This window comes from Gobio gobio (genome assembly GCF_949357685.1).
Source record: "Gobio gobio genome assembly, chromosome: 19".
NCBI classification, from domain to species: Eukaryota; Metazoa; Chordata; class Actinopteri; order Cypriniformes; family Gobionidae; genus Gobio; species Gobio gobio.
In genome coordinates, this window is record NC_137112.1 from 1,286,329 (window position 1) to 1,301,328 (window position 15,000).

General features: G+C 48.9%; 1 protein-coding gene across 1 annotated transcript in view; it reads left to right on the forward strand.

Moving 5' to 3' along the window:
• The window catches only part of strn (striatin, calmodulin binding protein), a 118,213-nt gene that overhangs the window by 87,485 nt on the left and 15,728 nt on the right, over nt 1-15,000 (forward strand). Inside the window, exons 8-10 of the mRNA XM_079845149.1 lie at nt 6,047-6,157; nt 11,869-12,012; nt 12,214-12,350. Coding sequence (XP_079701275.1) covers nt 6,047-6,157; nt 11,869-12,012; nt 12,214-12,350 — 392 coding nt within the window. The remainder of the gene's footprint in view (nt 1-6,046; nt 6,158-11,868; nt 12,013-12,213; nt 12,351-15,000) is intronic.

The window sequence follows — 15,000 nt, forward strand, 5'->3', positions numbered from 1 at the left end:
GAAGCAGCTCCACACACACATTCAGAAGCAGCTCCACACACACACATTCAGAAGCAGCTCCACACACACACATTCAGAAGCAGCTCCACACACACATTCAGAAGCAGCTCCACACACACACATTCAGAAGCAGCTCCACACACACACATTCAGAAGCAGCTCCACACGCACACATTCAGAAGCAGCTCCTCACACACATTCAGAAGCAGCTCCACACACACACATTCAGAAGCAGCTCCACACACACACATTCAGAAGCAGCTCCACACACACATTCAGAAGCAGCTCCACACACACACATTCAGAAGCAGCTCCACACACACACATTCAGAAGCAGCTCCACACGCACACATTCAGAAGCAGCTCCTCACACACATTCAGAAGCAGCTCCACACACACACATTCAGAAGCAGCTCCACACACACACATTCAGAAGCAGCTCCACACACACATTCAGAAGCAGCTCCACACACACACATTCAGAAGCAGCTCCACACGCACACATTCAGAAGCAGCTCCACACACACATTCAGAAGCAGCTCCACACGCACACATTCAGAAGCAGCTCCTCACACACATTCAGAAGCAGCTCCACACGCACACATTCAGAAGCAGCTCCACACACACACATTCAGAAGCAGCTCCACACACACATTCAGAAGCAGCTCCACACACACACATTCAGAAGCAGCTCCACACACACACATTCAGATGCAGCTCCACACACACATTCAGAAGCAGCTCCACACACACACATTCAGAAGCAGCTCCACACACACACACATTCAGATGCAGCTCCACACACACATTCAGAAGCAGCTCCACACACACACATTCAGAAGCAGCTCCTCACACACACATTCAGAAGCAGCTCCTCACACACATTCAGAAGCAGCTCCACACACACACATTCAGAAGCAGCTCCACACACACACATTCAGAAGCAGCTCCACACACACACATTCAGAAGCAGCTCCACACACACACATTCAGAAGCAGCTCCACACACACACATTCAGAAGCAGCTCCACACACACACATTCAGAAGCAGCTCCACACACACACACATTCAGAAGCAGCTCCACACACACACATTCAGAAGCAGCTCCACACACACACATTCAGAAGCAGCTCCACACACACACACATTCAGAAGCAGCTCCACACACACATTCAGAAGCAGCTCCACACACACACACATTCAGAAGCAGCTCCACACACACACACATTCAGAAGCAGCTCCACACACACACATTCAGAAGCAGCTCCACACACACACACATTCAGAAGCAGCTCCACACACACACACATTCAGAAGCAGCTCCACACACACACATTCAGAAGCAGCTCCTCACACACACATTCAGAAGCAGCTCCACACACACATTCAGAAGCAGCTCCACACACACATTCAGAAGCAGCTCCACACACACACATTCAGAAGCAGCTCCACACACACATTCAGAAGCAGCTCCACACACACACACATTCAGAAGCAGCTCCACACACACACACATTCAGAAGCAGCTCCACACACACACATTCAGAAGCAGCTCCACACACACACACATTCAGAAGCAGCTCCACACACACACACATTCAGAAGCAGCTCCACACACACACATTCAGAAGCAGCTCCTCACACACACATTCAGAAGCAGCTACGAACGCTCTGAACCGCTGAATCGACTCGCTGATTTATAATGCTTCGTCGGGTAATTACGTTCCCATGGCAACAGGGGGAAATGGCGGCTCTTGTGTGAAGTAAACAAACATTTTTCAACTTCTGCTAATATAAATGACTTTTTTGCAGCGAAAATGCGGGGATTATGAAATCATGCTAGCCCCGCATATTTTGCACGCGGAAATAGGCAATTTATGCGGTGAAAGTTCGGCGTATTTGAAAAAATGTGGCCCCCGCATAAATATGCAGACTTTAGCTGATTATGCGTTAAATCATGCGATCGCATAATCACGTTTTTCTGGAGGGACTGCTCACACACTTCAGTTGGAGATCAGACACCAGTCTCTCTTCTTTTGTAACATTATAAATGTCTTTACGGATCAGTTTTATGCGTCCTCACTGAATAAAAGCATTTCTTTAAAATCTAAACTCGTACTGACCCCGAACGTTTGACCAGTCGTGTGTAAACATTGATAATCACAGCGGATGATTGTGCAATAATATATCAGCACTTCAGTCTTACTTTAGATTTATGTTTTTATATCTACATTCCTACAGTTCAATTAAAGAAGCCGAATCTGCAGTTTGTGTCGTGAACGTGACGTGATATTCATTGGCCGTGTTTAATTTAGAGACACAGCTTCTTACTTTAAAGGGCTCTTATTATGCTTTCTGGGATATAATCTGTGGCAAACAGCTGAGAAAGCTCTGCAAAGTGTCAAATATCAAATATCATCGTGATTGGCTGAACAGCGTCTCTTAGCCCCGCCCTCACTCACTGTAGTTAATGCCCGCCTCTGGTCCTGATTGGCTGAGCAGCGTCTCTTAGCCCCGCCCTCACTCACTGTAGTTAATGCCCGCCTCTGGTCGTGATTGGCTGAACAGCGTCTCTTAGCCCCGCCCTCACTCACTGTAGTTAATGCCCGCCTCTGGTCCTGATTGGCTGAGCAGCGTCTCTTAGCCCCGCCCTCACTCACTGTAGTTAATGCCCGCCTCTGGTCGTGATTGGCTGAACAGCGTCTCTTAGCCCCGCCCTCACTCACTGTAGTTAATGCCCGCCTCTGGTCCTGATTGGCTGAACCGTGTCTCTTAGCCCCGCCCTCACTCACTGTAGTTAATGCCCGCCTCTGGTCGTGATTGGCTGAGCAGCGTCTCTTAGCCCCGCCCTCACTCACTGTAGTTAATGCCCGCCTCTGGTCGTGATTGGCTGAGCAGCGTCTCTTAGCCCCGCCCTCACTCACTGTAGTTAATGCCCGCCTCTGGTCGTGATTGGCTGAGCAGCGTCTCTTAGCCCCGCCCTCACTCACTGTAGTTAATGCCCGCCTCTGGTCCTGATTGGCTGAGCAGCGTCTCTTAGCCCCGCCCTCACTCACTGTAGTTAATGCCCGCCTCTGGTCGTGATTGGCTGAGCAGCGTCTCTTAGCCCCGCCCTCACTCACTGTAGTTAATGCCCGCCTCTGGTCCTGATTGGCTGAGCAGCGTCTCTTAGCCCCGCCCTCACTCACTGTAGTTAATGCCCGCCTCTGGTCGTGATTGGCTGAACAGCGTCTCTTAGCCCCGCCCTCACTCACTGTAGTTAATGCTCGCCTCTGGTCCTGATTGGCTGAGCAGCGTCTCTTAGCCCCGCCCTCACTCACTGTAGTTAATGCCCGCCTCTGGTCGTGATTGGCTGAACAGCGTCTCTTAGCCCCGCCCTCACTCACTGTAGTTAATGCCCGCCTCTGGTAGTGATTGGCTGAGTAGCGTCTCTTAGCCCCGCCCTCACTCACTGTAGTTAATGCCCGCCTCTGGTAGTGATTGGCTGAGTAGCGTCTCTTAGCCCCGCCCTCACTCACTGTAGTTAATGCCCGCCTCTGGTCCTGATTGGCTGAGCAGCGTCTCTTAGCCCCTCCCTCACTCACTGTAGTTAATGCCCGCCTCTGGTCCTGATTGGCTGAGCAGCGTCTCTTAGCCCCTCCCTCACTCACTGTAGTTAATGCCCGCCTCTGGTCGTGATTGGCTGAACAGCGTCTCTTAGTCTCTTAAAATGGACGCTTGTTTCCACTATGGAATAAACGTATGGTAATTGCGATTAAAACGTTAATTTAGATTCCCACAAAACAGTGTGTGGAGGACTCTAGGGTTTCCAGCGGGATCTGATGGTTCATCCAGGGCTGATGTGCTGTTTTCCAGCATCACTGGGGATCTTAGCTGATATCAGAAGGGTGTGTTTGATTTACTGTCTCCTTGTGTGTTCCTCCACACACACACACACACACTCCCCGCCCTCCTGATCCCATCCCTGTTGAGTCTCTGAAGAGAATTGGGCTGATTTTTATCCACAAAATCGAGTTCACATGCCCTGCAGATCGATCGAGGCAGACTTCCAGAGCTAGCTGATGACTAGCTGATGACTTCAGCACTATATTCTGAGAGGGTCACATGATGATACACTACAAGCACTTAAGCACATATTTCTGCCAGTATAATGGCCTGTTTTCCGCATTAGTCTCTACAGAAGCTCTAAACGCGGCTTGAGTTATTGATCGTGTTATTTTAACATCATAAACACACACAGGTTTGTAGCTCAAAACCTCTCAGACGTTCGTGTTGAGATTTGGATATATAAAAAATATAACTTTTTTGTTATAAACAAAACAAGCCCAGCCCAGGTGAGAAAAAGTAACGCAAAAGTAACGTAACGCATTACTTTTCTTAAAAAGTAACTAAGTAACTCAATTAGTTACTTTTAAAGGGAGTAACGCAATATTGTAACGCATTACTTTTCTTAAAAAGTAACTAAGTAACTCAATTAGTTACTTTTTAAGGGAGTAACGCAATATTGTAATGCATTACTTTTCTTAAAAAGTAACTAAGTAACTCAATTAGTTACTTTTTAAGGGAGTAACGCAATATTGTAACGCATTACTTTTCTTAAAAAGTAACTAAGTAACTCAATTAGTTACTTTTTAAGGGAGTAACGCAATATTGTAACGCATTACTTTTCTTAAAAAGTAACTAAGTAACTCAATTAGTTACTTTTTAAGGGAGTAACGCAATATTGTAGCGCATTACTTTTCTTAAAAAGTAACTAAGTAACTCAATTAGTTACTTTTTAAGGGAGTAACGCAATATTGTAACGCATTACTTTTCTTAAAAAGTAACTAAGTAACTCAATTAGTTACTTTTTAAGGGAGTAACGCAATATTGTAATGCATTACTTTTCAAAGTAACTAAGTAACTCAATTAGTAACTTTTTAAGGGAGTAACGCAATATTGTAATGCATTACTTTTCTTACAAAGTAACTAAGTAACTCAATTAGTTACTTTTTAAGGGAGTAACGCAATATTGTAACGCATTACTTTTCTTAAATAGTAACTAAGTAACTCAATTAGTTACTTTTTAAGGGAGTAACGCAATATTGTAATGCATTACTTTTCTTAAAAAGTAACTAAGTAACTCAATTAGTAACTTTTAAAGGGAGTAACGCAATATTGTAATGCATTACTTTTCTTAAAAAGTAACTAAGTAACTCAATTAGTTACTTTTTAAGGGAGTAACGCAATATTGTAATGCATTACTTTTCTTAAAAAGTAACTAAGTAACTCAATTAGTAACTTTTTAAGGGAGTAACGCAATGTTGTAATGCATTACTTTTCAAAGTAACTAAATAACTCAATTAGTAACTTTTTAAGGGAGTAACGCAATATTGTAATGCATTACTTTTCAAAGTAACTAAATAACTCAATTAGTAACTTTTTAAGAGAGTAACGCAATATTGTAATGCATTACTTTTCAAAGTAACTAAGTAACTCAATTAGTAACTTTTTAAGGGAGTAACGCAATATTGTAATGCATTACTTTTCTTACAAAGTAACTAAGTAACTCAATTAGTAACTTTTTAAGAGAGTAACGCAATATTGTAATGCATTACTTTTCTTACAAAGTAACTAAGTAACTCAATTAGTTACTTTTTAAGGGAGTAATGCAATATTGTAACGCATTACTTTTCTTAAATAGTAACTAAGTAACTCAATTAGTTACTTTTTAAGGGAGTAACGCAATATTGTAATGCATTACTTTTCTTAAAAAGTAACTAAGTAACTCAATTAGTAACTTTTAAAGGGAGTAACGCAATATTGTAATGCATTACTTTTCTTAAAAAGTAACTAAGTAACTCAATTAGTTACTTTTTAAGGGAGTAACGCAATATTGTAATGCATTACTTTTCAAAGTAACTAAATAACTCAATTAGTAACTTTTTAAGGGAGTAACGCAATATTGTAATGCATTACTTTTCAAAGTAACTTTCCCCAGCACTGATTATAACAGTGTGTTCCTCCTCCTCCTCCTCCTCCTCCTCCTCCTCCTCCTCGGTGTAGAGAAGGAAGAGCAGAGCCCCTCGTCTGAGTCCTGGGACGTGGATGAGGGTCTGATCTCTAAACTCAAGGAACAGTACAAGAAGGAGCGCAAGGGCAAGAAGGGGGTGAAGAGTAAGTGGGCCAGGATCCCTCCGCTCCGTCTCTTTCCTCCATTACTGCTGCTTCTTCTTCTAGTGCTCAACCGATGTCACTCTTCAATCTCACAAAACCTGCACAGCTCACATATTACAGCGATTATACATGCAAGAAACATGTTAGCAATGTGCCGATTCATGCTAGAAACATGCCTGCAACATACTAAACCATGTTCAAACTTTGCTGAAACATAACAATGTTAACATTTTATTGACTTCTTTAGTAAAATATTCAACTTCAAGCTTTTGATAAAAAAAATCACACTTTCAGACCCGGCTTTGTCAAGCCAACATCAAAGTTTGTCATCAAACTGAACTCCTCTAGTTCATTACCAGTCATTTCTGAGTTACAGAGATCATGTTTTCAGTGTGTTAACGTTTGTGTTATTTCATGACAATCAAAACTATTTAACCCCAAATTCTCAGAACATTGCTAGCATGTTTCTGCATGTGGATGATGGATGGATTAGATAGAGGGATGGACAGATAGATAGGATGGATAGGTGGATGGGTGGATGAATGAGTGGATGGATTGGATAGGTGGATGAATGAGTGGATGGATTGGATAGGTGGATGGGTGGATGGATGAGTGGATGGATTGGATAGGTGGATGAATGAGTGGATGGATTGGATAGGTGGATGGGTGGATGGATGAGTGGATGGATTGGATAGGTGGATGAATGAGTGGATGGATTGGATAGGTGGATGGGTGGATGGATGAGTGGATGGATTGGATAGGTGAGGTGGATGGGGGGATGGATGAGTGGATGGATTGGATAGGTGGATGAATGAGTGGATGGATTGGATAGGTGGATGGATGAGTGGATGGATTGGATAGGTGAGGTGGATGGGGGGATGGATGGGTGGATGGATTGGATAGGTGATGAATGAGTGGATGGATTGGATAGGTGGATGAATGAGTGGATGGATTGGATAGGTGATGAATGAGTGGATGGATTGGATAGGTGGATGGATGAGTGGATGGATTGGATAGGTGAGGTGGATGGGGGGATGGATGGGTGGATGGATTGGATAGGTGATGAATGAGTGGATGGATTGGATAGGTGAGGTGGATGGGTGGATGGATGAGTGGATGGATTGGATAGGTGAGGTGGATGGGGGGATGGATGAGTGGATGGATTGGATAGGTGGATGAATGAGTGGATGGATTGGATAGGTGGATGAATGAGTGGATGGATTGGATAGGTGATGAATGAGTGGATGGATTGGATAGGTGGATGAATGAGTGGATGGATTGGATGGGTGGATGGATGAGTGGATGGATTGGATAGGTGGATGGGTGGATGGATGAGTGGATGGATTGGATAGGTGAGGTGGATGGGGGGATGGATGGGTGGATGGATTGGATAGGTGAGGTGGATGGGGGGATGGATGGGTGGATGGATGAGTGGATGGATTGGATAGGTGAGGTGGATGGGGGGATGGATGGGTGGATGGATGAGTGGATGGATTGGATAGGTGAGGTGGATGGGGGGGATGGATGGGTGGATGGATTGGATAGGTGGATGGGTGGATGGATGAGTGGATGGATTGGATAGGTGAGGTGGATGGGGGGATGGATGGGTGGATGGATTGGATAGGTGAGGTGGATGGGGGGATGGATGGGTGGATGGATGAGTGGATGGATTGGATAGGTGAGGTGGATGGGGGGATGGATGGGTGGATGGATGAGTGGATGGATTGGATAGGTGAGGTGGATGGGGGGATGGATGAGTGGATGGATTGGATAGGTGGATGAATGAGTGGATGGATTGGATAGGTGGATGGATGGGGGGATGGATGGGTGGATGGATGAGTGGATGGATTGGATAGGTGAGGTGGATGGGGGGATGGATGGGTGGATGGATTGGATAGGTGAGGTGGATGGGGGGATGGATGGGTGGATGGATGAGTGGATGGATTGGATAGGTGAGGTGGATGGGGGGATGGATGGGTGGATGGATGAGTGGATGGATTGGATAGGTGAGGTGGATGGGGGGATGGATGAGTGGATGGATTGGATAGGTGGATGAATGAGTGGATGGATTGGATAGGTGATGAATGAGTGGATGGATTGGATAGGTGGATGAATGAGTGGATGGATTGGATGGGTGGATGGATGAGTGGATGGATTGGATAGGTGAGGTGGATGGGGGGATGGATGGGTGGATGGATTGGATAGGTGAGGTGGATGGGGGGATGGATGGGTGGATGGATGAGTGGATGGATTGGATAGGTGAGGTGGATGGGGGGATGGATGGGTGGATGGATGAGTGGATGGATTGGATAGGTGAGGTGGATGGGGGGATGGATGAGTGGATGGATTGGATAGGTGGATGAATGAGTGGATGGATTGGATAGGTGATGAATGAGTGGATGGATTGGATAGGTGGATGAATGAGTGGATGGATTGGATAGGTGATGAATGAGTGGATGGATTGGATAGGTGGATGAATGAGTGGATGGATTGGATAGGTGATGAATGAGTGGATGGATTGGATAGGTGGATGAATGAGTGGATGGATTGGATAGGTGATGAATGAGTGGATGGATTGGATAGGTGAGGTGGATCAGTGGATGGATTGGATAGGTGGATGAATGAGTGGGTGGATGGATTGGATAGGTGGATGGGGGGATGGATTGGAAAGGTGGATGGGGGGATGGATGAGTGGATGGATTGGATGGGGGGATGGATGAGTGGATGGATGGGTGGATGGATGAGTGGATTGATGGATGTATTAGATGGATGAACAGACAGATGGATTAGATAGATGGATGGATGGATGGATTGGGTAGGTGGATGGATGGATGGGTGGATGAATGGATAGATGGGTGGGATGGGTGGGTGGATGGATAGGATGGATGGGTGGATGGATGGATTGGATAGGTGGATGGATGGATGGGTGGATGAATGGATAGATGGGTGGGATGGGTGGGTGGATGGATAGGATGGATGGGTGGATGGATGGATTGGATGGATGAGTGGATTGATTAGATAGACAGATAGATAGGATGGTTGGATAGGTGGATGGATGGATGGATGGGTGGATAGACGGAAAGGATGGATGAGTGGATGGAAAGGATGGATGATGGATGGACGGATGGATGGGCTTCATTTTCTTTATGCAAATGTGATAAATCCTCTACTCCTCCGCTCCTCTACTCCTCTACTCATCCACTCCTCTACTCATCCACTCCTCTACTCCTCCACTCCTCTACTCCTCCACTCCTCCGCTCCTCTACTCATCCGCTCCGCGCCAGCTCTCACACACACACACACACACTCTCTCGCTCTCTCTCTCTCTCTCCTCTCGCTCTCTCTCTCTCTCACTCTCTCTCTCTCTCTCTCTCTCTCTCTCTCTCTTCAGTCCATCCCGTGTGTTCATCCTGTCATCCACTCCTCCGCTCCTCCACTCCTCCGCTCCTCCACTCCTCTACTCCTCCGCTCCTCCGTTCCTCCACTCCTCTACTCCTCCACTCCTCTACTCCTCCACTCCTCAACTCCTCCGCTCCTCCACTCCTCCGCTCCTCCACTCCTCCGCTCGTCCACTCCTCCGATTCTCCACTCCTCCGCTTCTCCACTCCTCCGCTCATCCACTCCTCCGCTCATCCACTCCTCCGCTCATCCACTCCTCCGCTCCTCAACTCCTCCGCTCCTCCACTCCTCCGTTCCTCCACTCCTCCGCTCCTCAACTCCTCCGCTCGTCCACTCCTCCGATTCTCCACTCCTCCGCTTCTCCACTCCTCCGCTCGTCCACTCCTCCGCTCCTCTACTCCTCCGCTCCTCCACTCCTCCGCTCCTCTACTCCTCCACTCCTCCGCTCCTCAACTCCTCCGCTCCTCCGCTCGTCCACTCCTCCGATTCTCCACTCCTCCGCTCCTCCACTCCTCCGCTCCTCTACTCCTCCACTTCTCCGCTCCTCCACTTCTCCGCTCCTCCACTCCTCCACTCCTCCGTTCCTCCACTCCTCCGCTCCTCCACTCCTCCGTTCCTCCACTCCTCCGCTCCTCAACTCCTCCGCTCCTCAACTCCTCCGCTCCTCCACTCCTCTGCTCCTCCACTCCTCCGCTCCTCAACTCCTCCACTCCTCAACTCCTCCGCTCCTCCACTCCTCCACTCCTCCGCTTCTCCACTCCTCCGCTCCACCACTCCTCCGCTCGTCCATTCCTCCGATTCTCCACTCCTCCGATCGTCCACTCCTCCACTCCTCCGCTTCTCCACTCCTCCGCTTCTCCACTCCTCCGCTCCTCCGCTCCTCCACTCCTCAACTCCTCCGCTCCTCTACTCCTCCGCTCCTCCACTCCTCAACTCCTCCGCTCCTCTACTCCTCCGCTCCTCAACTCCTCCACTCCTCAACTCCTCCGCTCCTCTACTCCTCCGCTCCTCCACTCCTCCGCTCCTCCGCTCCTCCACTCCTCCGCTCGTCCATTCCTCCGATTCTCCACTCCTCCGATCGTCCACTCCTCCACTCCTCCGCTTCTCCACTCCTCCACTCCTCCGCTCCTCAACTCCTCCACTCCTCAACTCTTCCGCTCCTCTACTCCTCCGCTCCTCCACTCCTCCGCTCCTCTACTCCTCCACTCCTCTACTCCTCCGCTCCTCCACTCCTCCGCTCCTCTACTCCTCCACTCCTCCGCTCCTCCACTCCTCCACTCCTCCGCTCGTCCATTCCTCCGATTCTCCACTCCTCCGATCGTCCACTCCTCCTTTCCTCCACTCCTCCGCTCCTCCACTCCTCCGCTTCTCCACTCCTCCGCTTCTCCACTCCTCCGCTCCTCCACTCCTCCGATTCTCCACTCCTCCGCTCCTCAACTCCTCCACTCCTCCGATCGTCCGCTCCTCCACTCCTCCGCTCCTCCACTCCTCCGCTTCTCCACTCCTCCGCTCCTCCGCTCCTCCACTCCTCCGCTCCTCCACTCCTCCGCTCCTCCACTCCTCCACTCCTCCACTCCTCCGCTCGTCCATTCCTCCGATTCTCCACTCCTCCGATCGTCCACTCCTCCTTTCCTCCACTCCTCCGCTCCTCCACTCCTCCGCTTCTCCACTCCTCCGCTCCTCCACTCCTCCGATTCTCCACTCCTCCGCTCCTCAACTCCTCCACTCCTCCGATCGTCCGCTCCTCCACTCCTCCGCTCCTCCACTCCTCCGCTTCTCCACTCCTCCGCTCCTCCACTCCTCCGCTCCTCCACTCCTCCGCTCCTCCGCTTCTCCACTCCTCCGCTTCTCCGCTCCTCCACTCCTCCGCTTCTCCACTCCTCCGCTTCTCCACTCCTCCGCTCCTCCACTCCTCCGATTCTCCACTCCTCCGCTCGTCCACTCCTCCGCTTCTCCGCTCCTCTGTTCACCATCCCCTGTTCTTTCCGTATCCGCTGCATCTCCACCGTTTCATTTCTCCTTCTGTTTCTGATACCGCTCTCTTTCGTTGCTCTCTTTGCATTTTATGCTGGTGCTCTGAGAGGGGGTGTGGCTTGTTAGCTCCGCCCAAGTGGGTGTGTGTATCCATCAGGCTCCACCCTCTTCTCCTGCTTCCATTGTGAGAAAGTACAGACGCCGCTCGCTTTACCTCCTGAGTTTTCACTCTTTTCTCTCTCTGGTGTTTCCTCTGCTTGATGTTCTCCTGTGTGTGTGTGTGTGTGTGTGTGTGTGTGTGTGTGTGTGTGTGTGTGTGTGTGTGTGTGTGTGTGTAGGGCCGAACCGCTGTAAACTGCAGGACATGTTGGCTAACCTGCGGGACGCCGAGGACCTGTCGTCCATTCAGCCGCCCGTGGCCCCGCCGGCCCGGCCCAGCTTACCCCGCCTCAACGAGCATCAGCTGGGCCGCACAGACGAGGGTATTCCTGCCACCAACACCATCCCCTTTATGACCCCACCTCTGCAGACAGCTCATGTGTGTGTGTGTGTGTGTGTGTGTGTGTGTGTGCGCATGTGCGTGTGCGTGTGTGTGTGTGTGTGTGTGTGCACGTGTGCGTGTGCGTGTGTGTGTGTGTGTGTGCGTGTGTGTGTGTGTGTGTGTGTGTGTGTGTGTGTTGCAGTGGAGGCCCTGACGTTCCCGCCCTCCTCCGGGAAGTCCTTCATCATGGGGACGGACGAGGCTCTGGAGAGCGAACTGGGCCTCGGAGAACTAGCCGGACTCACAGTGGCCAATGAGGCAGAGAACCTGTCCTATGACGTGAGTATAACTCACACTCTCACTCACACACTCACACACTCTCTCACTCACACTCACTCACTCACACTCACACTCTCACACACACACACACACACACACACACACACACACACTCTCACTCACTCACACTCACACTCTCACTCACTCACACTCTCACACACACACACACTCACACTCACTCTCACACACTCACACACACACACACACACACACTCTCACACACACACACACACACACACACACTCTCACTCACACACACACACACACACTCAAACACACACACACACACACACACACTCTCACACACACACACACACACACACACACTCACTCTCACACACACACTCACTCACACACACTCACACTCACTCTCACTCACACACACTCACTCACACACACACTCACACTCACTCTCTCACACTCTCAGACGCTCACTCACTCTCTCACACTCTCTCACATACTCTCACACACACACACTCACTCACACTCACTCTCACTCACACACACACACTCACTCACACACACACTCACACTCACTCTCTCACACTCTCAGACGCTCACTCACTCTCTCACACTCTCTCACATACTCTCACACACACACACACCCACACACTCACACTCTCACACACACACTCTCACACACACACACCCACACTCTCACACTCACACACACTCTCACACACACACACACACTCTCACACTCACACACACACACTCACTCTCACACACTCTCATTCACACTCTCACACGCTCACTCTCACAACTCAAGTCAGGTCAACTTTATTTATATAGCGCTTTTAACAATGCAGATTGTTTCAGAGCAGCTTCACAGTGTTAAACAGCAAAATAATGCAGCATAATTTTATTCAGCTGTAGAGCCATTCTGGAGAAAACGCTGATGTCATCAGTTAATTTCAATTATCATACAGTGACAGTGTGGGCTTTAGATCAATAATTAGATCAGTAATTTAGTTTAAATGGTTAATTTAGTTTATTAATTAGATTTATTTCGATGTTTAGTTGAACATGTAGTGTCCCCAACTGAGCCAAGCCAGAGGCAACAGTGGCAGAAACCCAAACCCCATCAGGAGCAGAATGGAGGAAAATAAACCTTGGAGAAACCAGGCTCAGTCGGGGGGGGCAGTTCTCCTCTGGCCAATCAACAAACAGCGAATTATTATTATTATTATTATTATTATTATTATTATTATTCTGGCAGCTTTACAGCTCGGAGGTCATAATAGATCAGAATATTCAAAGGACCGGGGGAACACGCTGGAGACGGGTTTATTGAGGATGACATATCGAATTAAGTATTATTTAATTGTAATATTCGAACAATCTGAGTCATCACGCCGGGTCACACACACTCACTCTCTCACACACTCACTCTCTCGCACTCTCACACACACTCACACTCGCACACACTCTCACACACACTCTCACACACACTCACTCTCACACACACTCACTCTCACACACACTCACTCTCTCACACTCTCACACTCACACTCGCACACACTCACTCTCACACACTCATTCTCTCACTCACACTCTCACACTCTCACACACACTCACTCTCTCACACTCTCACACACACTCATACACACTCACACACTCACTCTCTCGCACTCTCACACACACTCACACTCGCACACACTCTCACACACACTCACTCTCACACACACTCACTCTCACACACACTCACTCTCACACACACTCACTCTCTCACACTCTCACACACACTCACACTCGCACACACTCACTCTCACACACTCATTCTCTCACTCACACTCTCACACACACTCACTCTCTCACACTCTCACACACACTCATACACACTCACACACTCACTCTCTCGCACTCTCACACACACTCACACTCGCACACACTCTCACACACACTCACTCTCACACACACTCACTCTCACACACACTCACTCTCACAGACTTACACACACTCTCTCACACTCTCACACACACACTCACACTCGCACACACTCACTCTCACACACACACTCACTCTCTCACTCACACTCACACTCTCACACACACTCACTCTCTCACACTCTCACACACACTCACACTCGCACACACTCACTCTCACACACTCACTCTCTCACTCACACTCACACTCTCACACACACTCACTCTCTCACACTCTCACACACACTCACTCTCACACACACTCACTCTCTCGCACTCTCACACACACTCACACTCGCACACACTCTCACACACACTCACTCTCACACACACTCACTCACTCTCACACACACTCACTCTCTCGCACTCTCACACTCGCACACACTCTCACACACACTCACTCTCACACACACTCACTCTCACACACACTCACTCTCTCACACTCTCTCACACACTCTCACTCACACACTCACTCTCTCACTCACACTCTCACTCACACTCACTCTCTCTCACACACTCTCTCACTCACACACTCACTCTCTCACACTCTCTCACTCACACTCACTCTCTCTCACACACACTCACTCTCTCTCACACACACTCACTCTCACACACTCTCTCACTCACACACTCACTCTCTCACACTCTCTCACTCACACTCACTCTCTCTCACACACTCTCTCACTCACACTCACTCTCTCTCACTCTCACACACACTCACACAC